Source organism: Epinephelus fuscoguttatus, linkage group LG13 (genome assembly GCF_011397635.1).
Source record: "Epinephelus fuscoguttatus linkage group LG13, E.fuscoguttatus.final_Chr_v1".
NCBI classification, from domain to species: Eukaryota; Metazoa; Chordata; class Actinopteri; order Perciformes; family Serranidae; genus Epinephelus; species Epinephelus fuscoguttatus.
The window spans coordinates 32,327,531-32,354,112 of NC_064764.1; the positions used below are offsets into that span (position 1 = coordinate 32,327,531).

A 26,582-nucleotide genomic window follows, 5' to 3' on the forward strand; every position below is an offset into this window, starting at 1 on the left:
GTTTCCACTGTGAGAAGTTGTGGATGGTACCAATGGAACCGTTCCGTACCGTCCCCATGTTTGGTCCCCCCTCTGTTGGGGTACCTAGCACACAGATCTGGTACTAAAAGGTGGAGCTGTGAACACTGCAGTCTGATTGGTCAGTAGAGGACAGTCACTCTGCTCAGGGCTGAGTTGTGTCTGGTTTTGAGGCTCATGTAACCACTGTTCATACTGTGGAGAGTTTTATTAGTAAACTGTAACTATAAAATGAAAGGATGTTTTGCTGCCTCTCACAGCAGCTGGAGTCTGAGAAAATATAACTTCATTCACTGTCCGGCGACTTTTAAGGTGGAACGTTAACTTGCAATGTTACTCAATGCATGAGTTGACAACGTGAATCCATCAACACACCTTAAACTTCCACCATTACTATAGTTTTTATATGACATATGCTTTTAGTAATGAGTGGATCTTGAAGTGTTTATATATTTCAATTTCAACCGGATTATGTGAACTCCAGTGTCGTTCCTGTGGGCTCCAGCAACACTAAACCCCTGAGCTTGCCTGAGAAGGACTAAATGCACAAACCCACTATCTTTAAATATCCCATGGAGAGAGACTCTCACTGCAGCCTGTTTTATTTCGTTCTGAAAATGTCAGTGTGCAGCCTCGTTCTGTGGACGATAAACGAGGTGCAGACTGATAAAGGAGGAAATACAGTGAGTGCTGGACGGAGCAGTGAGTGACAACAACCCCGCCCACATTTAAGAGTACTGTTTGCAGTGGAAACACTAGGGTCTAGGTACCATGTCTGAAGGGTTACTGTTGGTTCCAAAGGTACCATATCTGAAGGGTTACTTTTGGTTCCAAAGGTACCATACTGAAAATGTTTGGTGCAAACGGGGCTATAAGTCGACATTATACTGTCCATATTGTGTGGCCGTGGACGGACTGAATCTCTGTTTAGCTTTGTTATACCTCTTCCAGCAGGACAACCTGCACCTGTTTTCATGCCACAGTTTACCTCTTTATTTACACTCTCCACCTTTAAAAAGGGAGGACACGCTACTACTGTGACTGTGACCTGATGGTTTATCTCACCATGTAACTGTAAATTTTACAAAGGTAGTTTTCAGGTCAGGTCTATTGTAATGAATTAGTAACGCTGCACAGGTGAAAGTGTTACTGTGTTCATTGTGCAGCAGACACATGCAGGCTCACTGCTCCCACACTAGAGGCATAGTCCTTAGGAAATGTCATGAGTCACGCGCTGATGACAGCACTTCCTTAAACTAACCAGCTGCTCAGTCAGCAGCAGCAGCAGGTTCCTGCTTCCCTTCTTGTTTTTCTCCCGTCTGCTCTCCCTGAGCAGCAGCAGCAGTCCATGGATGTCAAGTTCAGTTTAGGCTGGTGACAGCAGGCTCCTTAAAGTGCATCACGTCAGGCCATGTGCACAGTAATGCAGATACATATGAAAACATATTCTTGTCTTTATCTATTCACATGAAGCTGATTTCAGTCCCCCACAGACATGGAGTTTTGCCAAAATAATCTCAGTGAACATGGATGGATATCTTATCTATCTATATCACACACTATGAGTTTGCATATCTTGCATACAGAGCTGTCTGCAACCTATTTTTAATCAGAAAGGATACCCAAAAGTATAAATCTATTCTTAGAGGGTATAGGAGCACACACTGCCTCTCTTCATGGAATAAACCAACTGTGCTGTGAGATTTCTTGGACAGAAAACGTCATGTAGCAGCAACATTAAAAAGAAGACTGCATGTTGCTTCCACTGTTCTCTATGATTATTTATTACGATTACTGTGGGATCAGTTTCAGTAACTGATCCCACAATAAAAGTGTTCTCACTCATGTGTCTTTATATTTATGGTGTCGGACAGCTGAATGGTAATGACCATAAAACAGTCATTTAATCCAAACCCTCACTGCAGAAGCATATTTTTCATTAGTCTTAGTTGACAGGAAGCTTTTACAACCGCAAATCAAGTCGTGATTCATGCAACACAGAAAACAAAAACCAAGAGAGTTCACTTTGCTCCTGATCTGCCAGCAGGAAAGAGCAGAGCGGAGCTGAATAGAATTTAATAGAGCAGCTCTTTATTGTCTCACTGGAACAGGAAGTTTGTGAGTTGCCAAATCTTGAAACAAGCCTCCATTCTATCTAAACACAGTCTGATAATACACAATGTGATAATTAATGTTTCCCAGTATTGTTAATTAAATTACTGAGTGGCTCTTTGTGTGCTTGTGAGTGTGTATGTGTGTGTTTACAGCTACTCACACAGCAGTCGGTCCAATAGATGTGGAGGAAGGGGAAGGTGAGGAGAGCCTTGTTGCCCTCCTTGGGGAGCAGCTCCTCTTTAAACTGGACAAAATTAGCTTCAAGGTGGATCATTTTTGGCGCACGGCCGTAAGTCCTGCACATAGAAGACAGCAGAGTTTCACAGGATTAATTAGATGGTGTTGACAATGAATATTATATTTAGTGCCCCATGGCCACATCTATGCAAACACAGTTGAAACAAATAGATTGGAAACACCAAGTAGCTCCTGCTCGAAGGATTTTAATGCTGTGTGTGATGTTTCAAGCACCAGGCTCTTTGTCAGACTTCTATGGCACTGGGATTTCCATGTCTTTTTTATTTCATCTTACATGTCTTTGGAGACTCCTTGCTAGATTTTTTCCTTATCATTTAACCCCATGAAACAGGCGAAACGATGACAAAACAACCCAGAACGTAAATATCCACATTTTAAAGGGGACTCATTTTGCTTTTCCTTATTTTCTGTCGTATATATTATGTTAGAATGTCGGATGTTCTCCTTAAATGTGGCCAAAGTTTCCAACAATGAGATAAACAAATGTTAAAGTGAGTGACAACCTCAGGCTTCAGACTGTTTGAACACTCTGTTTACAGTGTTTTTTTCTACTTTGGCTACAAGCTGACATCAGCTCTTGACAGATTTCTTTAAATAGGCCTCTGCCCCAGACACATTACTGCAAGTGTTTACATTACACACACTGCTACATGTAGCTACATGCTAACGTCTGGGGATTCTCTTTTTCATTTCCCCCTGATTTCAGATCATATTCCTGCTGAAACATGTCTGGTTACATTTAGAGGCTCTTACTGGTGATTTTTTTCATGGTAGAAAACACTGCCGCACTCCATTACTGTCACTGTGCAACTGTAATAACAATGCAGCGACGGCAAGATCCGGAACACCAGGAAACACTGAGTACATTTTCATGACATTAGAAAAAAAATGGTTGTGTAAGTCCGACTAAAACCGCACTTTTAAAATACCTATAAACATGAAATTCCGTCCTGTCCAACTATAATGAACCCGCTTTTTACGTCTTTTTACGTTAAGCTTGAGACATGCCCTCATTGAGGACTTGGCCCAGATTCCGGAGCTGCTTCTTATCCTGAAGCAACCTCTTGCAACCACATGCCTTTGCTGATGTCGACCCATGCAGGATTGGGACCTTCCGCATGGAGGATGAGTGCTCTAACCACTACACGAGGGAGGCACCCAACCATAATCTTACTATATAATGATGAAAACTGTGTGTGTGTGTCTGTTCCATGTTTTTCTCCTCACTGACTTGGTCAGTCCATGTGAAATATGGCACAGTGGTAGAGGGTCATGGGAGGATGCCAATGAAGCAATATTACATCAATTGGCCAAAGGGGGGCGCTATAGCAACCGATTGAAACTGCAAACTTTGAATGGGCATATCTCATGCCCCGTATGTCGCAGAGACATGAAACTTTGCACAGAGATGCCTCTCCTCACGAGGAACAAATCTGCCTCAAGAACCAATAACTTCCAGTAATGTAGATTTTCCGCCATTTTGAATTTTTTGAAAAACACTTCAAATCGATCTCTTCCTAGGAAGTTTGAGCGATCTGCATGAAACTGGGTGAACATAATCTAGGGACCAATATCTAAAGTTCCCTCTTGGCAAAAGCTGGAAAACTTACTAAAACTGAGCTTCTATAAGGCAATGAATATTGCAGAGGCCGTGGCTCATCACATAAAGGTGTATAACATCTCAAGGGTTTCACCCATCACCACGCAACTTTGTAGGCATATGACCACACATAATCTGAGGGGACCCCTCCATTATTGACCCCATCAAACAAAATGGGGGCGCTAGAGAGCTAATTTCTTATCTAGGCCTAACTGCCATATGGATTTTTACTAAACTTGGTAGATGTGTAGAACAGGACGCCTCAAGGTGACTGGAGAAATGTAACTCTAATTGGCAACTGGGTGGCGCTATAAACAACAGAAAAATGCTTAAAAATGGCTAAAACATGACAGATCGCTGTGGCTCCCCCTGTGGACCAATGTTGTTGTTTTTTCTAATTTTTGGTATGACTAAGTCATGGTATGGTATGCTGTACATAATCACGGAAACTGTCAGTGTGTCATTCTGTCAGTCAGTCATTCCGTCTGTCCCACGTTTTTCTACTCACTGACGTGGTCAATCTATGTGAAACTGCACATACAGTAGGCATTGAGGATTGGCATAGGTAGAAGGTGACAAAGCTACCAGTGGGTATGGACTAGTGGTGATAAATTGAATTTCTCAAAGTCTGACTAACACACACAGATAATGCAATTGGAAGTCAAATTAATCCTGCATTATACAGACAATCAGGCCCAAAGACGCTCTGCCCATGTTCAACAGTGTCTGCCCTGGGCTTTGACCCAGAAGTTGAATAGCATTAAATGCGTAACAGAAGAAGAAGAAGAAGAAGAAGAAGACGACAGTAACAACATGGTGAAATCGACATCTAGAGCCGTGCATTTTTGGACAGACGAGAAGACAAGTCATGCTGTGTCAGCTGCATTTTAAAATATATGGATGGGAGGAAATTTCGGAATGGCGATTGTCTGATTTTTGACATGATAGTTTAACTAGAAAAAGGTCCAACACTAACAAGCTAAGAGGGGGTATATCGCCATCGAATGTAGCAGAGTCGGACATATTACGGTCAATAAATTGATTCCCCTCCCATGCTTGTACACTGGGACAAGGAGAGTAGTCCCATTAAATGGCCTAGTCAAGCTGTAACCATAGCTCGACTTAACTGTGCATGTAAACGTACTGAAGGACCTATCAGAGCAGACCATGCTTTTTCAGGAGGGTTGCTTAAAGTGACACAGGCGCTAAAAAGGAGCCTTGTCACACAGACACAGACAGAGAGAGCCTTCCAGCACAGACAGTATGAGGAAAAGAAAGTGTTTTTGACAAGAAAAGCGTGTGAACGTGTTCTGGCAGGATCCGAAAATACAAGTATGAACCTGAAAATGAGCATAATAGGTCCACTTTAACCTTCAGCACAAGAACCCCCGGGGCTGCGTTTACTCACTGCTGTTAATCTTTCTCTTCAAAAAAACACATCACAGAACACAGGTGACCAACAGTGTCCAAATTAACTATACCTGACCCTGGTCAATAATCTCCTTCAAGCATGTCATTTATCAAAACTCTAATATTCATTTCGGATATGCCTCACTGACTCACTCAAATTTCTTACTGCGCTGAATAATAACCTTCAATGGAATATCAATACGGACATCGTATAAAAAAGCTCAAACACTTGACTTATTTCAACTCATAAAATTCAAGGTTGGACAGTTTCTCCTGCTCATAAAAAACGTTCTTACATCATACACAGCAGGGTATTATTGCAGCCTGGATTCTCTGACCTGCATTAAACTCCGGCACATTATCAATAAGTCATCCAAAACCACCTGCGCTCCCATCCTATCATTCAATGTCTCTATTATAAAGTCAAGAGGATGGTGAAGAGAGTGAGTCTCTGACTGTGCACACCCGGGTACATCAGGGCTTGACGCTAACTTTTTTCCCAAGGAGCACATGTGCTCCTAAGTTGAAAAAGTAAGGAGCGCACAAAGAACTTTAGGGGCACAATGTAAATTGATCAAATAATGTGTTATCCGTAATAAACATGATGCAAATAGACATTTACAAGCAAAATTATTTAATGAATTTGTATACAAAATGTACAGAAAGGTAAAATCGTCAAGTTTTGAAAAAGTATTGCAATTTAATTTTGTCTTTAATGTTATTATCTTATATATATTATCTTTGCAATATGATTATCTTATATAATGTTATTACTATCCTAAAACATTCTCCAGGTCCTCTGAAACTCTGCAGCGGTACTGTGGCGAACGGTCCCTAACTATGGGGAGAACGGAGCCCCTTTTCCCGGTCCCTCTTCTCCGCCACACTTTGACTTATTCCCACCCAGCCGACAGCCTGGCTGTGGAGAACGGTCCCTAACTGCATCAATAAGTGATTAACATAGGGGGGATCAAAATAAAATAAATAAATAAGATAAAAATCTACCAGCCAACCTCCTCCCCTGACAGTCCCTTCATCCCCCCGTTAATCAATTACAGCGACTCCACCGGCAACGCGAGCGGCGCGACAACTCTCTATTTTAGGATGCTCTTCTATTTTTGTCGCGCTACGCTCCCCTACACGACCCTCCAGCAGATAAAAACTACATGAAATAGTGTGCTAAACAAGCACAATGTGTTTTTAAATGAATAAACCATTATCAGAGGTGATATGTGATGATTTTTTTTCATGCATTTACCCACGTTTATCCGTGACATTGTGTAAATGTCCGTGGCGGAAATTTGAAAGCGAGTAGATGACAAACAGTACAGTAAACTTGTAGATAACTCGAATATATGTAATAACTTAGATGGAAAATGCTTTAACATTTCATGCAGCCTCTCGGCTCGGCCTCTCTTCGTGTCGCTTCCATACGCAGTCAGTGGAGCCCATATGAATACGCTGCGACGCTACGCTGTGGACCCCGGCCGTTATATTCATTATGCTGACAGTGGCTTGGAAAACCGCCCATAACCGTGTCACACGGGGAAGAGGGGAGAGGGAAGGCGGCTGGAGTTCATCCAACATTTGCGGTTAGATTATCATATTTTTTTATTGACAAAAATATAGGCTGCTTCGGCTGATTTTTTTATGCGCACGTGCCCCTAAATATTTTCTACAGTTCGAACACTCCTATTTTTAGTCGCAAATGCGAGTGAAACGCCCTGTACATCATGATTTCTTGCTCACTACCACTACTATTCATACTGTTCTATATTTGTGTCAGCCTGCACTCATTACTTCCTACATACTTCTTGTCTTTTTAGTGAATGTTTCATGCATGTGATCTTGTGTGGTTATTGTTGCGAGAAAGGACCACCTGTACAGAAAGTACTGACATTAACAAGAGCGGACAGAAATTCAAGAGATGCTCATCAACCACATCCTCCCAAATAGACCTCTCGGACACAATGTCAAGAAAACTTTAAAGCTTTACAATAATTTAGCATTCTCCATTCAGCAGGGCAGTACTCACCTCCTCCATTCCATTGGCTCCCTGGGAAGTTGTTGGGCCAATGAGGTATAGAGAGACGTAAACAAGCCCTGGTCTCCAGCACCTGTGAAGAAAGGGGCAGATCAGAGAGCATTTAAAATGGTGGGTCATAGAAATTGATATCTAATATCTACCCATTCTTATGCACTTATAAAAATAACTGCAGGCAAAATATACGGTGCCCCAAACTCTCAATACTCAAGGCTGCCCTGTCGAGGGACATGGGATCTTTATCCAGATGTTTTCACACTCAACACAGTTAAGTTCCAAAATAACAGTGAGCCTTGAAGCAATTATGGGATTGTGAGGCATCTTTCTATTCAACAGCCTTCTCAAGAACAAGTTAAGGCAGCAGTTCCCAACAGGTTGAGCCACCTGGTCCAAATTTCTCCTTAGTCATAAGTTCAAGGTCCACACAGTTTAATTCAGTCAGCGTCATACTTGCGTTTGGCCATGTTGTCGAGCTAGTTTGCTGTCTCTATCGAGTAGCTCTCCATTAGTCACTCACTCCACAGCAGGAAATGGCACTTCAAAATGAAAGCTCTGTGCCGAAAATTCACCACACTTAAAAATAATGTTCTTTAGTCACGTTTGTGAGTCACTTGCGGTCCATTCAGAACGGACCCACGACCCATTTTTGAACCGCGACCCACCAGTTGGGTACCACTTAGTTAAGATGAACCGCTTCTCCACAAACAAGCAGAGGGCGAGGTATGATTTTCACTTTTGAGAATGTAATAAAGGACTTTGAGCTTTTCCCAGGACGATCTGATTTGCTGCAAACGTCTCATCTCAAGCCCAGAGTCCATTAGACCCTGGAGGGGTCAACGTCCTGTGGTGCTCTCTGTCTCTTTACCTGCTCCCTCCTGTTTAACAGCGCTGTGGATCGACAGTAAAAGGGTCTGACGGAGGCTGATGGAGGTCTACGTCAGGGTTTGCATAATTCTCATCTATTTCAAAACACACGATACTTTTCCCATTAAACTCTGTTGAACTTTCTACTTCTGTTTTGTGTGAATGTCTTGAAGGCAATGGATGGATATGACTTTCTGATGTACTTGTTTTGGCATTTAAAACATAATAAAGGCTCCAGACTGACTATCTAAATGACAGTGAGGACATGTGCCCATATTTTGGGGAATCAATTCCTTCTGTCATCATAGCACAATACAGTTAGAATTGTAATTGTGTAACTGATTATTCACTCATATTTAAAGCTGTCATTTCTGTCTGTGTTACATTTGATTCAGACGTCCGTGCACATTTCATGCTTTCTACTGTTATTGTGCTTTAGGGAGCTTCAAGTTGAAAACGTGTCGCTGAACTGACAAACACAGTTTTCTGCAGAGCGGTTTAAAACCATCAAGTTCGTCACAGTTTGTCCCAGAGGCCTTTGCAATCTGCACAGCCTACAATATGCTCTATCCTTAGACACTATTTCATCACAGTGTAATATCAGTGCACAGTCTGACTGAGCCTACCCTACATAGAAGCCTGCAACAAATAAAATACATCAGTTACTCCTACTGGAAAGATAAACATTTGGTCATTTCTACCATAACTAGCTGCTCACACCTCATCATGACTTTTGAGTAAAAATCCACCCCTCAGATCATCTTCTAATTCTCCATATGGGGAGCAATCCATTAGTACTGCAACAGCTGTGATGTGGCACTACATTCAAGTATTGAATTTTAAATGAAAATACAATGATGAGAATAAAGATGCTGATGTTCAGCTTTAATTTGAGGTTTGAGGGTTTTACGTTGTAGTAGCTCAGCTGTCGAACTTCTAAATGGTAAATGGACCAGGACTTGTATAGCGCCTTTCTGGTCTTGTGATCACTCAAAGCGCTTTTTACACCACGAGTCACATTCACCCATTCACACACACACATTCACACAGTGGTGACCAAGGTTACCATACAAGATGCAACCTGCTACTCGGTTTTTAACACCCTCACACACTGATGGAACAGCCATTGGGAGCAAGTTGGGGTTCAGGATCTTGCTCAAGGATACTTTGACATGCTGACTGGAGAACCAGGGGATCGAACCACCAATCTCCTGATTAGTGGATGACCTGATACCGTTGTAGTTCTGACCATTAACAATGCCAACTACCGATCCAGTAGGGTAAGAGTCTTTGGGTTCTGGGGGTAGAATGGTTGCAAAGCTGAGACTTAGCTTAAAGGAACTGATGGGAGGGCACCACCAGGAGTGCAGCCTGTGGCTTAATTCGACTCAACACGGGAAACGTCCTTGGCCCGGACATGGAAAGGATGGACAGATTGATATCTTTTTCTCGATTCTGTGGGTGATGGTGCATGGCGGTTACTAGTTGGTAGAGCAATCCCACTGACAGACATACAGCCTTTAAGCTGTGTAGATCCAATTTTCAGGTCGGTCCATCCTCAAAATCACCACCAGTCCTGTGGACCAGGTACCACCACTGGTACCGTTTGTCCACCAACATGGAAGGAGTTCCCCTCCAGTTCATACACCTAAGTTTGAACCATTTGGAGCATTTTGATCAAAAATAAACTGGTATTTGGGGCGTCGGTGGCTTAGTGGTAGAGCAGGCGCCCCATGTACAAGGCTGTTGCCGCAGCGGCCCGGGTTTGAGTTCACCCTGTGGCCCTTTGCTGCATGTCTCTCCCCCTCTCTCTCCCCTTCACACTTCACTGTCCTGTCAATTAAAGGCAAACAATGCCCTAAAAATATCTTTAAAAAATAAATAAAAATAAATTGGTATTGAACCTGAAAAATTGGTTCCCAGCTGAAACCCAAAAATACAAGGCATTCCTTGACCTGAAGGGTGAACCATGATGACTTCAGCAGGTGTATCAGAGCAGTGTTGCCTTTTGCAAAGCCCTCCGTTGATGATGCATCCTTGATTATGATATTTGGGCTCAAAACTGGTGGAAACGCAGGCTGGTTCACAAGATAGCACCAAGCAAGGTTCCAAGAATGTGGTGGAGAAGGTGTATGCAAGAATCCTCAGTCAGCTCAACAATAAAGTGACTTCAATGTCATCGCTGCTGCCCCATTTCAGAAAAGCCCAAACTGTCATTTATGGTTAGCTGTGTGTGTTCTGATAAACAGTGACTCGTAGGGCTGAGGTAACAATTCAAGCTACACTGGAACTGGGCCACTTCCAATGAACCACGTAAAAAAGCCCTATTTATAATCCCTCCTCCCTCAACGGGAAACAGCACTACTCCTGCACTGTTCACCCTGTGTTAATGTAAACACGCTCAAACATCCTGAAAGATGAACGTCAGCACTTCAACCTTATAGTGAGGTCTATGTGAATCCAGTGTGCTGGAGTTCAGCCAACACATTTCCCTGTGCTGACAGTTTGACTGCACTGTAAACCAATTAGTAAGCGTTCTTTCCCACTGTTTAACACCTGAACAGATACAAGACCTCACTGGATGTGGAGTATTGCTATGTGCAATATGCTATATGTAAAAATATCTGCATGTACAATACACATAAACTATAAACTGCTCAATCTTACAGCTTGATGTCAGTCAGAGTTCACGTCTGAAACTGGAAGCCAAATCTCATTTTTAAAGTGCAGCAGTACACACATTTAACTAATGCGTCTGTGTGCGTTAGTTGATGTCAATCATTTTTCCAGGATATTAAATCTCCAGCAGTATAGTCCAAACAAAACTGAACTTTGAATGTTCACAAAGCCTATCAAAAACTGTTATCAAATACAACCCTGCAGAGCAAACACTAGTATAATCCCTGTGACTGTGTGAGTCAGTCTCACACACACTGGGTCAGATATTAGTGAAAGTACAACTGCTCATCCTGCTGAGGACACCAGTAAAAAACAGAAGGAGGGAGCAGACTTGCACACTCAGATGCAAGCGTTTAATTCATAGATATATAAATCAATATTTCAGCACATGCTACGTATTTTAGGACAAAACTACACTTGGTCTGAGTGTTACGTACAATACATTCTGCAGGTGATTTATATCAATGATTAAGTAAATAAAACAATATATTTTTTACATATTTCTGATTTGCAAGTGCACTTTTCTACCTCAGCCTTAGAGAGTGTGTCTACATGTATCAGACACTAAAATCTAATGCTTTTTCAACTAAATTTAAGACTGAATTTTTGGGCAAATCATCTTTTTCTTATTCAAGCATTGCAGGTAAGTATATCGTATATTTGTGGTTCTGTGCAGAAGTAGTTTTTTGGCAAGAATATGGTTATTAGAGTGTGTAAGATTAATCTACATTTTGCCAAAAGACAAGTCCAAGTGTAAGGTTTATAGACAGTTTTAGGCTCAGTGGTAGGTTTAAAGATTTGTGACTTCAGAAATTTGGTCTTTTACTCAGGAGAGTTTGGCTCACTTTGACAAAAAGGAAATAAAAAGACAGATGAATTAAATTAGATAAAATGTTTGTGGCAATTGAGACCTACTAAATTCAAATTTAAGACTATTTAATATGCATGATATTTATGAATTTAAGACATCTGAAGATGTTTTAAGGACCTGCAGACACCCTGTTAGATTATGTCTCTCGTGTAGTAATTAATTTTACATTAAATCCTTTAATAATTACAACGGACTCTCAAAAATAAACCAGTGTGTAAAAGACCTGGCAGATTTTTCATAAAACTCACTTTGTGTTTATGTGCATAATCCTATTTTTTTTAATCTCTCCACAAAATAACAATTTTTCTCATTCCTTAACCAAATGAAGTTGGCTTCTGGTTACCATCTTTGTTCAGATCAGATTATGGATAATTTGGAGAAATGGACAAAACTTCTACATCACTGAACACCATGGATACAGATTCTTTGGGGAATTTGGCGTGCCCTATAAATCGCTTTTTTGTTATGCAACTCGCAGGTGTTACTTGTAAATCTGACATAATTGCGAATTATTTCTGAATCTAATCACTGATGCAAAAGTCACATATGTTACAACCATGGCCGTAGTACTGAACAGGCCTACTGTGCACAAGCCCAGGGGCCGCAAGTGCTTCACCTGTAAAATTAACTCGTACCCACCAGGGAGAGACTCAAAATGACCACTAAAACACAACATGACCTCACAGAGACACAAAACCGCTACACAAAGGAGGCAAACCACTTCAAAGCCTGTGTATGACTCATGTGTGGCAGAAACAGTGGGGCCTTTTGCATATCTGCACCCAGGGGCCCAATATCTTCTAATTCGCCCATGGCTACATGAATGAGCTCTGAGGCACACACCTGAGTTAGGACCCCTGACAACCCCTAAGGTAACTTGGGACAACCTGTGACTTTGAATCCACGACTCAATCCCACCTGGCAAAGGTCACACCTATGCCTGTCTTTAATATTCCCTCCTCTCTGTGCCTCTGTCCACTCCTGTACTTGGACACCTTTGGACGTCTCTGTCCTAAAAATGGAGCAGCCTGCGGTGTGAGATGAACCTGGCTCCCGCTGCCAGAGTCGGCTCCTAAAATAACCCCTCCAAGAAGCTACCCTAAGATTCCTGGCGATTTATGAATGGCAAACTGACCAAACCGCCTCGACATCATGAGGCGGCTGCAGTGTGAGCTGCTAACGGAGGAGACCGTGGCTGTCCACCGGGGAACAAGGTGATATCCTTCCCAAAACTGCAGCAACTAGCCGTGACGTTACATCGTTAGCTAACGTCAGGCCTGTTAATCAGTGTAGCTAATAGCTAGCTAAGAGAGACACCATTTCCCATGTGAACATTTATCACACACAGCACTGCAGCATGTTAAATAAACTATTATAGCCGTGACAAATTAAGCCGCACATCGCCACACACACACACACGAAGCGTCTGTGAGCTGGTTAACATGAAGGCACCAGCTAGCTTAGCTAAACGAGCTAATGAATGTAGCCACCTGGCTAACTGTCAAGAGCAGAAAAATAAGACTGCACGTCTCCTTTTAAAAACACTCACATGTCACAATCGGCTTGTTTTCCATAGTATAGATGATCGGCTTTTCCTCTTGACACTCCATATGTGTTAGCGGTAGCACTCCATGAAAATTATATACAAACCGAGCTTTATTATTAGTAAATGCTTATGTATGCAGTTGTGTTGAATCGATGGGGCCTGTGTCCCCACTGCACTTCCGGGAAGTGCGTAATTGTGCGTCATTAAAGGGCCAGCCTGTGCTTTTATGTGACAGCCGGCACAGGTGTTTTATTTAGGAGACTGACTCAGAGGTGAAGCGTAAGATACTATGTTTGTGTTATTTACTTAAAGGAATACTTTGTTTATTTATTTTTCCTTTATATTCATACATTTGGGGTTGGGGATGGTGGGAGTGGATTACATGTGTTTTAAATGCTCAGCAGTTACACCAAGATTTTGTTCAGGTGTCCTTTTCTTTTGTGTGATTGTGGATGTATATATACACACACTGGGTGTTTACTATTGTTAAAATCATTAAAAATACTGTTGGGAAAAACATCCCTTTAAAAACCATTACATAACTCTTGCAGTAGGCCGATAATTCAAGTCTCATTTATCCAGTCATGTGCTGTGTACTTCCCAGACACATGCATTTCATTAAAAGAAGAAAAACAAATGGTACTGGAATCTGGTTTGGAGGAGAGCATAGACACATTTCACTTTCTATTCAGTTTTAAATGATATTTTTTGAGCAAAAATGCATGTGTTTGGGAAGTACTGAGTGTGAGATCTGGTTTATACTGCACAAACTGTGTGAGGGTTTGTAAACAGATGTTTTGATATAGTTTTGCTGCTGTTAAATCTGGTCCCAATCAATCAATAAATACATTTATACGTATGCTGTTTTGCATGGTGAGATGCAAAGCAAAGTTTTCTTCACTAATTCAAGGTAACACAGCACAACTAACTGATACACAAGAGGTAATTTTGTGGGAAGTATTCCTTTAAGGAGGAAGAAGTCAGATCCTTTACTTAAAAGTAAAACTATTACTACTTCACTGTAGTACACTAATTTAATCTGCCTGCAATGACCTACATAGCCTAGATGTTCTTAGATTTTTCTAAGCTTAAAACAGACAGTTTGTTCATTAAAATAAAAGTTCAATAAATTAGCATTCAACCTACAACAAGAAGCTATTAAGTGTTATGTTATAAAAGAAATGTGTGTAACAACAAATAAAAAACCTAGTATTCCCATATTTAGTCATACAGATATATGGAAACTATTAACAATCACATATCCTCTGTAATTAATACAGTCATTCTAATGGCAGAGTGATGTATGTAAGGGAGAAAAAAACAGAAAGCCTAATTCATTTTGTTTTTATTAACTAAATAGGATAATTCATCAACTCTTTCAAATTTGTAAAAATTAAACAAAAATGTTATGACATGCAAGATGTCATTGCTCAGGATGTGTCTTGCTAATTATCGTTTAATCAGTGTATTAAATTTTCATAGTTTGCTTCATCCAGAAGTCCCCTGTAATTTTGTTCTTTATAATTTTTGTTTCATGTTTTAATTACTGTTACATTTCTCTGTTAGATAATGTCATACGTGATGATTTCATTGTTGTTATTGTCCCAGTCTTGATATGTAATATTAATGTTCTAGTTTCGACACCATGTTGTGTTTGAATGAGTCATATCTATCAGTAGTGGGGGATACAATGCTGCCATCTAGGGGTACAAAGGTGATTGTGGAAAGTGTGTCAATGAGATGTTGAGGCTTTCAATATTTTTATTATAATTAAACAGACAAAAATACACAGTTTTATTTCTTAATTATTCTCCTTTTTGGTTGTTTTTGCTGTTTTTCTGCCCTTCATCTTTCTGCTTCATCTCTGAGTCTTCTTCAGCCTTTTCTCTCCCAGATTCTTTCTCTCCACTTGTCTCTTCTTTCTTATCTTCAGGTTCGATCTCAGCCCCGTCTCCCTTCCCAGGCCGGTCGTCTCCTTTCTCTCTGTTTTTCTCTCCACCATCTTCTTTTTTCTTCTCCTGATTATCGGGGTCTTTCAGCCCAGATTTATCTCCCTCCACCATCCTCTCCACATCTTCCTTTGTGCTTTTAGTGCTCTCTCCGTCTCCCTCTTTGGTCACATCGTTAACATCCTCTCCCTGTCCCTGTTTTTTCACCTTTGCATCTGAGCCCTCCTCCTCCTCTCCCTCTGCCTCTTCCCGTTCCCATCCGACCTCCCCTCCCACCCCTTCACCTCTTCCCTGTGCTCTTTCTCCGTCCTCTCCATCCTCTGGCGGCTGTGTCACCAGTGCTGCCACCTCCCACTCCAGCTGCTCCACCCTGGCCTGCATCTTGCGGTGGCTCGACTCTAATTCCACCATGAGTCGAGCTAGTTTTGTCTGCAGGACTTCCAGGTTGCTCTCGAGCCTGTTTATCTTGATTTCCACTTCCTCTGCCTCCCCCTCCTCCGCCTCTCCGCTGTCCTCCAACATGCCCATCTTGGTGAGGATCTGTCTGCCTTTCTCTTCCAGGTGACGTTTGGCTGCGGGGAACTCAGATAACACGTCTGTCAGGTCTTCTTTGGACAGGCTGAAGAGGTCAGAGTAGCCGATGCTTCGGATGTTGGCAGTGCGACGGTTGCCTGACCTGTTACCTGAAAGGAAAATGTAATTTCTGTGAGATTTAAAATAAAAAAAAATAAACATTTTACAGTCGTGTCCCTCTGATCTGTGCTTTCCAGCCTCACTGCAGATTCCTTTTTTATTAGCCCCATCCACAGAATCTTCCCATGCTCTTTCTCTGTAACTCTAACCACAGTTACACAACTGACCTTTAATTTTAAGCTCAACTACAATCAAACTTTCCAGTCTTGAGCAGTTTTAACACAGTAAGTGCTTCATTCCTGACCGTTGGATCCTTCACTTCAGGAGTGCAGGGCTGAATGCAATAGCAAGGTCCAAAAGCAGCACAGAGAGATGTCTTTCCTCTTGGTACCAAATCATTCAAGTCTGCTTGAACCATCTATACCAGTCTAGTAAAGGTCTATTCACCACCTACTGTACAGGCATTAAAGGAGTAATTCACCCTCCCAGAAGAGCATTAAGTTACTGCCCTCATGTTTAGTTGAATTAATTGAGAAAAAAATGTTTCTCTTGCATGTCTCTGCAGTGAACGAACAATCCAGAAATTGAGAACATTTGTGATGAATTTAAGTCAAAGGCGACCGCATTTAACAACAGCAAAAATTAATCAAAACATCTGTTTACAAGCTCTCACACAGCTTGTGCAGTATAATCCGAGTCTTAATATATCCAGTCGGATGCTCAGTACATCCCAGACAGCCCTTTCTGACGGGGAACTGAACTGAAAGTGAATCTATTTCTTCAAAGCCAGACTACATTGACAACAACAGTGATTTTACAGTGTTATTGTGTGAGTTTAAAACCATTTAAAACACCAAAGTCACACATTAACAAACAACTATAAAACCCTCTGTACATGGAGGGACTTTGGAATACATAGTGTCAAAGATCTCAATATAAAAGGTACATTTGCCACCTTTGCACAACTACATATTTTACTACTATATTTTTTTTCAGGCACTTACAGATTACAGATTACACACTAAACCATCTAATAGGATTTGAAATTGAGACAATCAACAATAGACAACTGTCTCAAAACGTGACCACACTGAGATAACTTCATCTCCTACCTATCATCATCTATATATCATCTATATCATTAGTCTCTCCATCTTCTGAAAGTTCAATAGCTCACAAATAAATAGAAAATTAAATATAATAGGGAAAAAAAATAGGTATTCAAATACTAGCTGACTAGATGACGTATGGGAAGAGAGCCTCGAGCATATACACAAACGCTCAACTAACGCCAGACACCGTCTTGTATATTTTAAAACACTACACAGACTCCACTGCTCCAAGGCAAGAGTACACAACATCTATCCAAATGTGTCACCACCATGTCAAGCTACCCTTTCTCATAGCTTTGTATCGTGCCTTTGGGTTGCATCTTTTTGGTCCGCTGTTGAGTTGAAACCCACTCTTTTGAATATGAGTTAATGAGTGAGACAAGGGTAACAGATAGAGAAATAGCAGAGTTTAAAGAAATCCTGTACTTAGACTTAGTTTCCTTTTTTTAATTTATTTCTTTTTTCCCCTTTATTAACATTATGCACATTTAATGCACCTACATTTTGTCTTGTTTCCATGTTCGTGTTCATGTTTTCCTGCATCTGTGAACTTATGATTTCAGAACTCAACATGATACATCTAATGTCATCTTTGGTTAGATAATAATACTTGTACTAAAAACAAACAAACTACCGGTCAAGGCAGTGGTAGATCAATGATTGTATAAACATGGACAACACATCTCCACTTCCTCCTACTGTACAAAAGTCCAAATATCGCAAATATATTAGCTCCTATCTTCGTCATTTGGAGCCAGAGTCTGTAGACGTCATCCTGCCATCGGAACAATCACGAGCAACTGGCATTGGAGTGGCACACAGCTGTCAGTCATGATGCCAAGCCCTCTTTTTATAGCATTAAATAACTACTTACAACCAAACCTATAAGAAAAATGAACACCTGATTACAAACCATCTTTGGAAAAATGATTTGACCTACAACTTTGATCTTTTATGTCCCATCCACTAACATAGACGGGCTGGAGTTAATGACCTATACTGCAGCCAGCCACCAGGGGGCGATGGAGATGTTTTGGCTTCACCTTTGAGGAGCTGTCAGGTTGTCCATCTTTATTATACAGTCTGTGTGGTAGACCAATCAGCAAGGAGAAATTTCTGTTTTGGTCAGTAGAGTCTGGCTTTGAAGAGAGCGAAGATAAATTTCACTTTTAGTTCTATTCAGTTCCCTCTTTGGAGAGGGCTGTCCATTTAGGAAGTACTGAACATACATCTGGATAAATGAGACTTGGATTACCCTGCACGAGTTGTGTGAGAGTTTGTAAATTGATGTTTTGATATAGTTTTATTATCGTTAAATGCAGGGGTGAAGTATTCCTTGAATAAATGCTGTATTACAATGAGGCTTGACTTACCTTTGATATTGAGGATACTAATTTCCCCAAAGAAATTTGATTCACTCAGCACAGCATACTCTGTGACCCCATCATCTGCTACAACTGCAAGTTTCCCTTCTTTGATGATATACATTTCATGGCCCACGTCTCCTTTCCTGCAAACGTACTCTCCTGGACTGAACACCTGCAGAGACAAAAGGCGTCAGAAACCACTTTATCCTTAAACAATTCTTCTCTGAAAGCATTTGTGACGCATTAGATAATATTGCATGGCCTAACTCTCTATTCTCAGACTGCCACCTTCTTCCCCCTGACCTGAGGTGTTAGTTTGAGCACCAGCTCCTCCAACAGACTCTTCTCACAGCTCTGGAAGATGGTGACTTTGGAGAGTGTGGGGAGATGAACGCTGACAGCGATCTCTGTCCTCAGGTGTACGGGCAGCTGCTGCAGGATTTCATTCTCTCGCATGATCTTCTTGTTGATGTGAAGATGCTGGTACCAGTTGTCGATACGCTGTCGAAGTTCCTTGCTAATGTGATGGCTACGCAGGTAAGCCTTCACCTGAGAGAGGAAAGGAGCCATGGAGTCATCTGCTTCATCATATCATATATATTATAGAAACTCTTAGAAGGGAGATATATTTCAGAAACTGAGGTATTTCCACTTACCAGCTCATGATTAGGGAAGAAGACATTATCACGGTCCCTCAGACTCGTGATGACATTACCAACATTGCCAACAATCGATGCAAACACCAACACGGCAATGAGCAGGTCTGCAATCATAAACAAGTACTCCTCTTCCCTTTTTGGCAAAGGGGTGTCTCCCACTGTGGTGAAAATCTGAGCAGAGAACCAGAAGCAGTAAAAGTACTGCCGACGCATGGAGGCAAACTTTGGGTTGGTGATGTTGGGGTAAACCCAACGATCACTTCCAAAGCCGATGTAGTTGGACAGAGCAAAGTAAAGACAGGCGTTCCAGTGGATCAACACAAAGATGTAGATCATGAGTTTGGAGATGCGGAAGGTGTTGGGGTAGGAGGTCCTCGTCTCCATGCGATCCAGAGCCTCGTTGAGTCGTGGCAGGCGCAGGAAGCGGTTGATCCTTACCAGCGGAGTTTGGATGCCAAAGACAAAGTAGAGGAAGTCAGTGGGCAGCAAGGAAACAAGGTCCCTTAGGAAACGTTTGGAGTGCAGGTAGTGCTTCTTCAGCTGAGTTAGGTCCTTGATCAGGATGCCCTGATCCAAGTAACCTGAAGAGGGAAGAACAAGGTTTAACAATGCACAGAGTACACTTCATACACAGGTGCAAGGTTGGCAACTATTGAGAGGCAGAGTCCCTCCCCTTCTGGTGGACCACCATGGGACTTGAAGTCAGAAAAAATATGTACGCTTGTCAACAGCAAGAGACAAATATGTTTTCATGGATTACACATATTTGTCAATTGAGAAGTCAAAATAAGTCTCAGTTTGTCAAAGTGACTGTGAAGAAACTGTTGAAGTATAAGACTGCAAAAATATGTAATTAGAAGACCACACAAGTTGCATAAGTGAAATCACAACTTTCTCTTTGCTAAAGCTACAATGCCTGCTTGTTTTGTACCGGGATGTCTTCACACGGGCAACGGGCGTTGCTTGTTCTTTTGCTTCCCAGCTGATAAAAAGACCTGCTGTTGCCTGATAAAACATCATCATCTAGCTACCTGGTGAAGGTGACGTATATTGGGTGAGACAAGACGTAGTTTACTGAACAGTTACACAAAAACTAAAAGGCACTACATTGGGGGAAGGCTAATGAAGTTTTGGCTAACTCAAGCATGCAGGCCATGTACAATGAGATTCAGGCGCTAAGATTTGATTTTAAAAGCGACATGAGTGATTTCCGACTTTCTTTTCATGAAGACATGAGGGAGGAGCTGAAAGAATAGTCTTTATTGTCTGTGGTATGATTGTTCTAGAGTTTCATTATGACTTCCATTTTATGTGACTGCATATGTGACAAACATAATTTTAATTTCAGCGTCTCAAAATAAAAGTTACCTGTGTGAACAATGATGACCATGTCAATCATATACATGAGGTCTGCCAGATAGTCCAGTGTGAGCCACACAGGCAGGTAGCTCATTGCAATTGTAGTGAAACATGTCCTGAGGAAACACAGCCAATAATGAGACAGAGTATGTCACATGATTACAGGTTATATGCTCAGATATTTTATGACTGTTTGATATTCATCATGTTCATAATGTTTGTACCTCAGAATGATGATCACCCAGTTGTACACGATGGGAAAGATCATAATCTGTAGCCAGACGTAATAAAACTGGTCTGCCGGATCAACCACCCACTCTTTCCAGCTGAGAGGGAAATGATGATTAAGGGAGAGGAAAACGAAGATGATCAGTCATAATGGTGTCGGTGTGACATGAGGAGAACTGTGACAGAGAAACTGTGGTTCATAGATCTCATGTCTACATGAATAATAAGCTAAATGTGAACAAAATCGGTCACAGGATGACATCTTAAACACTTAAAGGGACAGTTCACCCCAAAATCAAAAATACATGTTTTTGATTTTACCCAAAATGCTATTTATCAATCTAGACTGTTTTGGTGTGAGTTGCTGAATGTTGGAGATATCTGCTGTAGAGATGTCTGCCTTCTCTCCAATATAATGGAACTAGATGGCACTCAGCTTCGGGTGCTCAAAGCACCAAAATAGTATGTCCTAAAAACTCAACAGCAATGTCTCTTTCCAGAAATCATGACCTGGTTAATCAAAATAATCCACAGACCTTGTTGTGAGCAGTTTCATGGAGGAACTATTTTCTTTCCACTGACCGACACCCGCCAACCATAGCACCATGCAGAAGGAAGCGTGTATCTACTGCTAGCTCACCTAACACCACTGAGCTAGCTAACGTCATAGCTCAGCTGAGGAGGACGACATCAATGTTTACATCTCGCCCTGTTACTAGCACGAGCCTCTTGTCCATGCACGCTTCACCCTGCTCGGTGAAAGGGTTGGGGATTTTATTATGGTAGAAAGAAAATAGTTCCTACATGAAACTGCTCACAACAAGGTCTGTGGATTATCTTGAGTAACCAGGTCAAGATTTGCTGGAAAGAGACATTGCTGTTGAGCTTTTAAAACCTAATTTTTTTGCCATCTAGTTCCATCATATTGGAGAGTAGGCAGACATCTCTATGGCTGATATCACACCAAAACTATTTAGATTCATAATTAATGCTACAGGTAAAAGGAAAAATATGTATTTTTGATTTTGGGGTGAACTGTCTCTTTAAAAAAGAAAACAACATACACACACACAGGCAAACACACAAAAATTATAGTCCATGTTCGTGAAAGACATCTGTATAAATAGGATGAATATGATTTAAACTTTTCATCAAGTGGTTCTGAATGCTTTCTTACGTACATCATAAAGTAGTTATTACAACATTTAATTTTGTCCATCATACACATAAACATAAACATCTGCCTGTAATTTTCAAACTATGATTTGATTACGCTTTTTAAAATCTACTGATAAAGACAGATGCAACAACAAAATCACTTCTTTAAAAATGCTCTTAGTGCTCTCTAGTAGAGCACATTAGCATGCACAGTTTAGGACGTTATTTTCTCATCGTAGAGGCTTGTTAGTTTTTGACCAACTCAGAGGCGATGAAGTCTGAATAAATGAATAAATGTCCTCACATTAATCCTAATTACCTTAAATTACTCAAACCAGATATCTAATTAACTCCATGATTATGATCCATTAATTACTCACTTAACTTTCAACTTGGAATCCACACTGGCATTCTGTTTCCCTTCATCCTTGACTCCATCTTCTCCTTCCTCAGTTACTTTCTGCCCCCGCTGCCACCTGAACAGTCTCTGCCATTGGTTCCGTCTGATACCAACATCACCTGTTTTATCCATTCTCAAAAGTGAAGCTTCAGACTAACACATTTTTCGTAAGCATGGCCTTCTGTTTTGCTCTCGTCTCCTCCTGTATGAGCGCTGCATCTTTTTGAACAACACTTAAAATGACCTTGTTGCATCAAGCAGCACTACATGGTTCACCTGACAACAGATCAGATCTACCTGAGCACTGCTTGGTGATGCAGGTCTCCATGGAAGACAAACCACAACAGATGTCACGTGTCCTCTGGGAATTCTTCCTTCCCCTAGAAAACCAGAGAGGTCTTCCTCTGTACATCCCCGAGACTGACAGAGATGACAAACAGTAACTGGAGTGGAGAGTCCGAACTACAGAGGATGTTTCACTGTAAATAAAAAATAATACAGAGCGCACTGTGTATTGAGTTATAGATACTCTAAGTATGTCTTCTTAGATTTTTAACCACAGAAAATCTGGGCAAAATTAAATGTTGCAAAAAATAAAATAATAAAACGTATAAACATAAAATAAAATATATAGATAATTAAGTAAAAGAAAATCTTTTATTTATTGACTGCCCAGGTGACCTGCCTCGACCAAAGAAAGACTGAAGTTTCACACACTGACAGAACATTACGAAACCATTGGCAGCATTTTGACAGAACAATCCAAACTCAAGGTCTACTTGCTATTTTTTGAAAGCTTTCATGCACATCACACAGCCTTCATCAACTGACGAAGACGCTTTTGTTTCTGAGGTCGAGTTAATTTTTATGTCAAACTTTTAAAGGGGCACTCCACCTATTTTACACATTAGTTAAATTAATTTGTCACAAGGAGTGGCCTACGAATCATCCTGTGTGACGTCTTGTTTCTCTGGAGGGAGTTTTCTTAAACTGAAATAGTAACCCAGATGATGTCATATGTCATTATCTCAGCTTGAGTATGAGACTCCAACATTTTGTGGTGTTTTGACGAACCCATAGGTAGAAAAAATGTTCATACTGTACAATTTGTAAACCAAGGGTTTGTTATATTGTTTTGTGGTGGATACATTGAAACTTAATGTTTCTCCACAACACTGTGGTGAAAGTCCTGTAAGGTTTAAGCACAAAAATCATTTCATAATGGTTGGGAAAAGATTATATTTGTCTTACAATGCCCAGGTTTGGTGGCTCAGATTGTGCTGGGAAATGCTGCAATGTGAAAGTGAAAAGCACCCAAGTTCAGTGCCACAGACACCTGTGGAAGTGCCGCAAAGGGTCACCAAAAAAACCTGTGTTGTAGGTTTTGAGCAGAGTCTCGCCTGCTTCACATACTGTCACCTCCCAGTGACAAAATCACCATATGTATTATGTCACTTTAGAAGTGCTGATATGATATGTATGAAACATGCACATGTATTTGTGTACATATTTGTAGTTTGCAATAATGTACAATATGAACAATTTATTCTGGTGACTGGGCTGAGTTTGATCCAATATTTGCCAGTGTTTCATCCCTACTTTGGTGCAATATTTGCTGCTGTTTTAGCCCTCGCCCAGTTCAGTATTATGTAGTGTTTTAGCCCTGGTTTGGTGTTTTAGCTCTCTAGAGTTAGTTAAGAGTTTGCCATATTTTACTCCTTTGACAGTATATATCTGCTGCTGTCATTCAATGCTAAAATGAAAATGTTATAACAAACATGGATCCTTTCCTATAGTGTTTTTGTGTTTATCACTGTGATCGGCCATATTAAGGGAAAGTTTTTAGCATAAAGCTTGTGTCATAAACTGAGTGTGGGGTTTGACTTTAATGAGAGGGCATTTTGGAGGCAGGGAGGTCTTTGTTTTTGTCCACAGAGGCGTTTCTGGACATGGGGGGTCACGCTGCTTCCCAGCATTGGATGCTTGATGGGCGTGCCACCAGGTACATGGGCAGTCTGCTCTCTGTAAATGGCCAGTGTGTAATATTTGGCATGGTTTATTGTCAGTCTGAATCTGAATATTCTACCCATTAATATGTTTATACAAGTGTATAATAAAATAAAAAATGAATAAAATTCGTTTGGTTTTCGTAGCCTTATAATTATGCTTTTATATATATATATATATATATATATATATATATATATATATATATATATATATATATAGATATATATAGATATATATATATAGCAAGGGCCTTGCTTTAGAGCGGTCGCCATCTTGCGCCGCAATGTATGTTCGGCAGACCGAACGGACAATCCAGCCAGCCAGAGAACGCGTTTCGCGTGTATAAATGAACCAACGAAGACAGCGGAAGGAAGGAAGAAGGAGGAGGAAACAGCAGAGTGTTAGTAGTTCGTCGATAGAGTAGTGAAAAGTTTTTTTAGTTATAAAGTTTGTGAATGGACCACACAACAGGAGAGAATGAACCCAAACCGTCATCTGCGAGGAAAAGAAGACGCAACTTCACTCCTTGTGATGCACTCTCTGCGGCGCTTTTCCTCCTGGTGATATATCTCCCCAACAATGGCAGCAGTAGCACCGAATCCCATTCTGTGCATTCAGCCTCTCTTCTCGCCCGCTCAGCATCAAACACATGGAGTTCCTCATCTGTGTGCTCCGGCTCAAACAGGTATGGCTCTGGGTCTGTGTCCGCTACAAGAAACTCTTCAAAATCGCGTTCAAAGTCGTCCATTGCAGCTACTATAGTCTGGAGATATTGCTAGGCTAAGCTGAGCTCTGTTTACAGGCTACGCTGTCAGTCAGTGTGCGGGCTGGAGATTGGCGGAGCAGAGAGGGGAGGGGGTCCCCACTCTGTATAGTAAAAGAATATGTGTGTATGAAGTGTGTCTGTTACGCCAGAAGAGTCAGAGTTTGGGACGGAGTCTTTTACCCCCTGGAGTGTTACCGGAGTTTTTGGAGTGCTCAAATAAACGGGCCTTTTTCCCGAACGCTCCTCTGGTCTCCTGCTCGTGAGGGATTCATTACAATATCGTAACATGGTTTAGATTTCTAAATAAATATTCACCTCGTCTCAAGATAGACCTACTCCTGAAAAACTCGTGCGCAAGTCTTTTTGTCCCTACGAGGCTGCTGTCATTTACCCGACGGAAGGGGTGAGCGAGTGAGCCCTGCAATCTAGAATTTGACCACTGATGTCACTGTTTTCAACCCATTTTACACACTGGCCCTTTAAAACCAAACCAAAATGTCGGGTCATTTGGAAACTTTCTCTTATATTAAGATAATATTTTCTCGACATGTGTTTCTGAAAACATATGAGGCAAGAGATCAGCCATGCAGTTGCTAAACCTGTCTTCAGATCAACAACAGTTAGTTTAGAAGCTGATTTGCATTAAGTAGCCTTGACTCGACTTTATGCAAACAAGGGTTGGACACGGTCTCTTGACACAATTTGGTCAATAGAGGACGGTCACTCTGCTCAGGGCTGAGTTGTGTCTGGTTTTGAGGCTCATGTAACCACTGTTCATACTGTGGAGAATTTTATTAGTAAACTGTAACTATAAAATGAAAGGATGTTTTGCTGCCTCTCACAGCAGCTGGAGTCTGAGAAAAAGTAACCTAATTCACTGGGCCGACTGCTGGTGACTTTTAGGTGGAATGTTACTCAATGTGTGAGTTGACGACGTGAATCCATCAACACACCTTAAATTTCACTGTGACAACTTTGATCATTACTTTAGTTTTATATGACAGACACTCTCAGTAATGACTGGATCTTAGGGTATTAACGACTTTGATTTTTTTCAGGTCAACTTATCTGTCAATAAAGTCTAAGTCGAGTCGACAAGTCATTTGATGACGTCATCACATTGACATGGCGGAGGAAAGTGAAGTATCTCCACAAATGTGATGTGTGTCTGTCACTCTCAAGGCCCGAACATACTCGGGCGTACTATTAGCGGAGTGGACTCTGTTAATGCCCTAGTGGATCTTCAAGTGTTTAAAAATATATATTAATTTCGTATGGATTATGTGAACTGCATATATTCAAATCCTCATTCTGAGAAAAAAAAAAGCATTGTGGAGCTTTGTTCCTGTGGGCTACAGCAACACTAAAACCCTGAGCTTGCCTGAGAGGAACCTGGTAGAGACTCTCACTGCAGCCTGTTCTATTTTGTCCTGAAAATGTCAGTGTGCACCTCGTTTATCGTCCACAGAACGAGGCTGCACATTGACATTTTCAGGACAAAATAGAAAGGAGGAAATACAGTGAGTGCTGGACAGA

The 26,582-nt window shown here is 41.2% G+C and overlaps 2 protein-coding genes across 2 annotated transcripts in view; both read right to left on the reverse strand.

The window, feature by feature from the left end:
* Positions 1–13,580, reverse strand: part of trappc10 (trafficking protein particle complex subunit 10) — a 34,015-nt gene extending 20,435 nt beyond the window's left edge. The window contains exons 1-3 of the mRNA XM_049593695.1: positions 13,409–13,580; positions 7,437–7,518; positions 2,294–2,429 (exon numbers count right to left, since the gene is read on the reverse strand). Coding sequence (XP_049449652.1) covers positions 2,294–2,429; positions 7,437–7,518; positions 13,409–13,469 — 279 coding nt within the window. The 5' untranslated portion in view covers positions 13,470–13,580. The remainder of the gene's footprint in view (positions 1–2,293; positions 2,430–7,436; positions 7,519–13,408) is intronic.
* Positions 13,581–15,030: 1,450 nt separating this feature from the next.
* On the reverse strand, positions 15,031–24,774 carry cnga4 (cyclic nucleotide gated channel subunit alpha 4). Its single transcript, XM_049593708.1, has 8 exons — positions 24,742–24,774; positions 22,251–22,749; positions 20,709–20,810; positions 20,494–20,600; positions 19,123–19,706; positions 18,770–19,015; positions 18,473–18,638; positions 15,031–16,037 (listed from the first exon to the last, which is right to left on the reverse strand). Exons 2-8 carry the CDS (start codon positions 22,400–22,402, stop codon positions 15,211–15,213), a joined length of 2,184 nt encoding a protein of 727 aa, XP_049449665.1. The 5' UTR covers positions 22,403–22,749; positions 24,742–24,774; the 3' UTR covers positions 15,031–15,210.
* Between the last annotated feature and the right edge of the window lie 1,808 nt (positions 24,775–26,582).

What these genes read in the sequence shown, in the direction of transcription:
- cnga4 (XM_049593708.1), bottom strand. Translation starts at nt 22,402, where the DNA reads ATGGATAAAACAGGTGATGTTGGTATCAGACGGAACCAATGGCAGAGA. An exon ending in GATTCCAAGTTGAAAGTTAA is followed by an intron (nt 20,811 to 22,250) that starts GTGAGTAATTAA and finishes TTTCCCTCTCAG; the next exon opens with CTGGAAAGAGTGGGTGGTTG. An exon ending in TCTTCCCTAATCATGAGCTG is followed by an intron (nt 19,016 to 19,122) that starts GTAAGTGGAAAT and finishes TTCCTCTCTCAG; the next exon opens with GTGAAGGCTTACCTGCGTAG.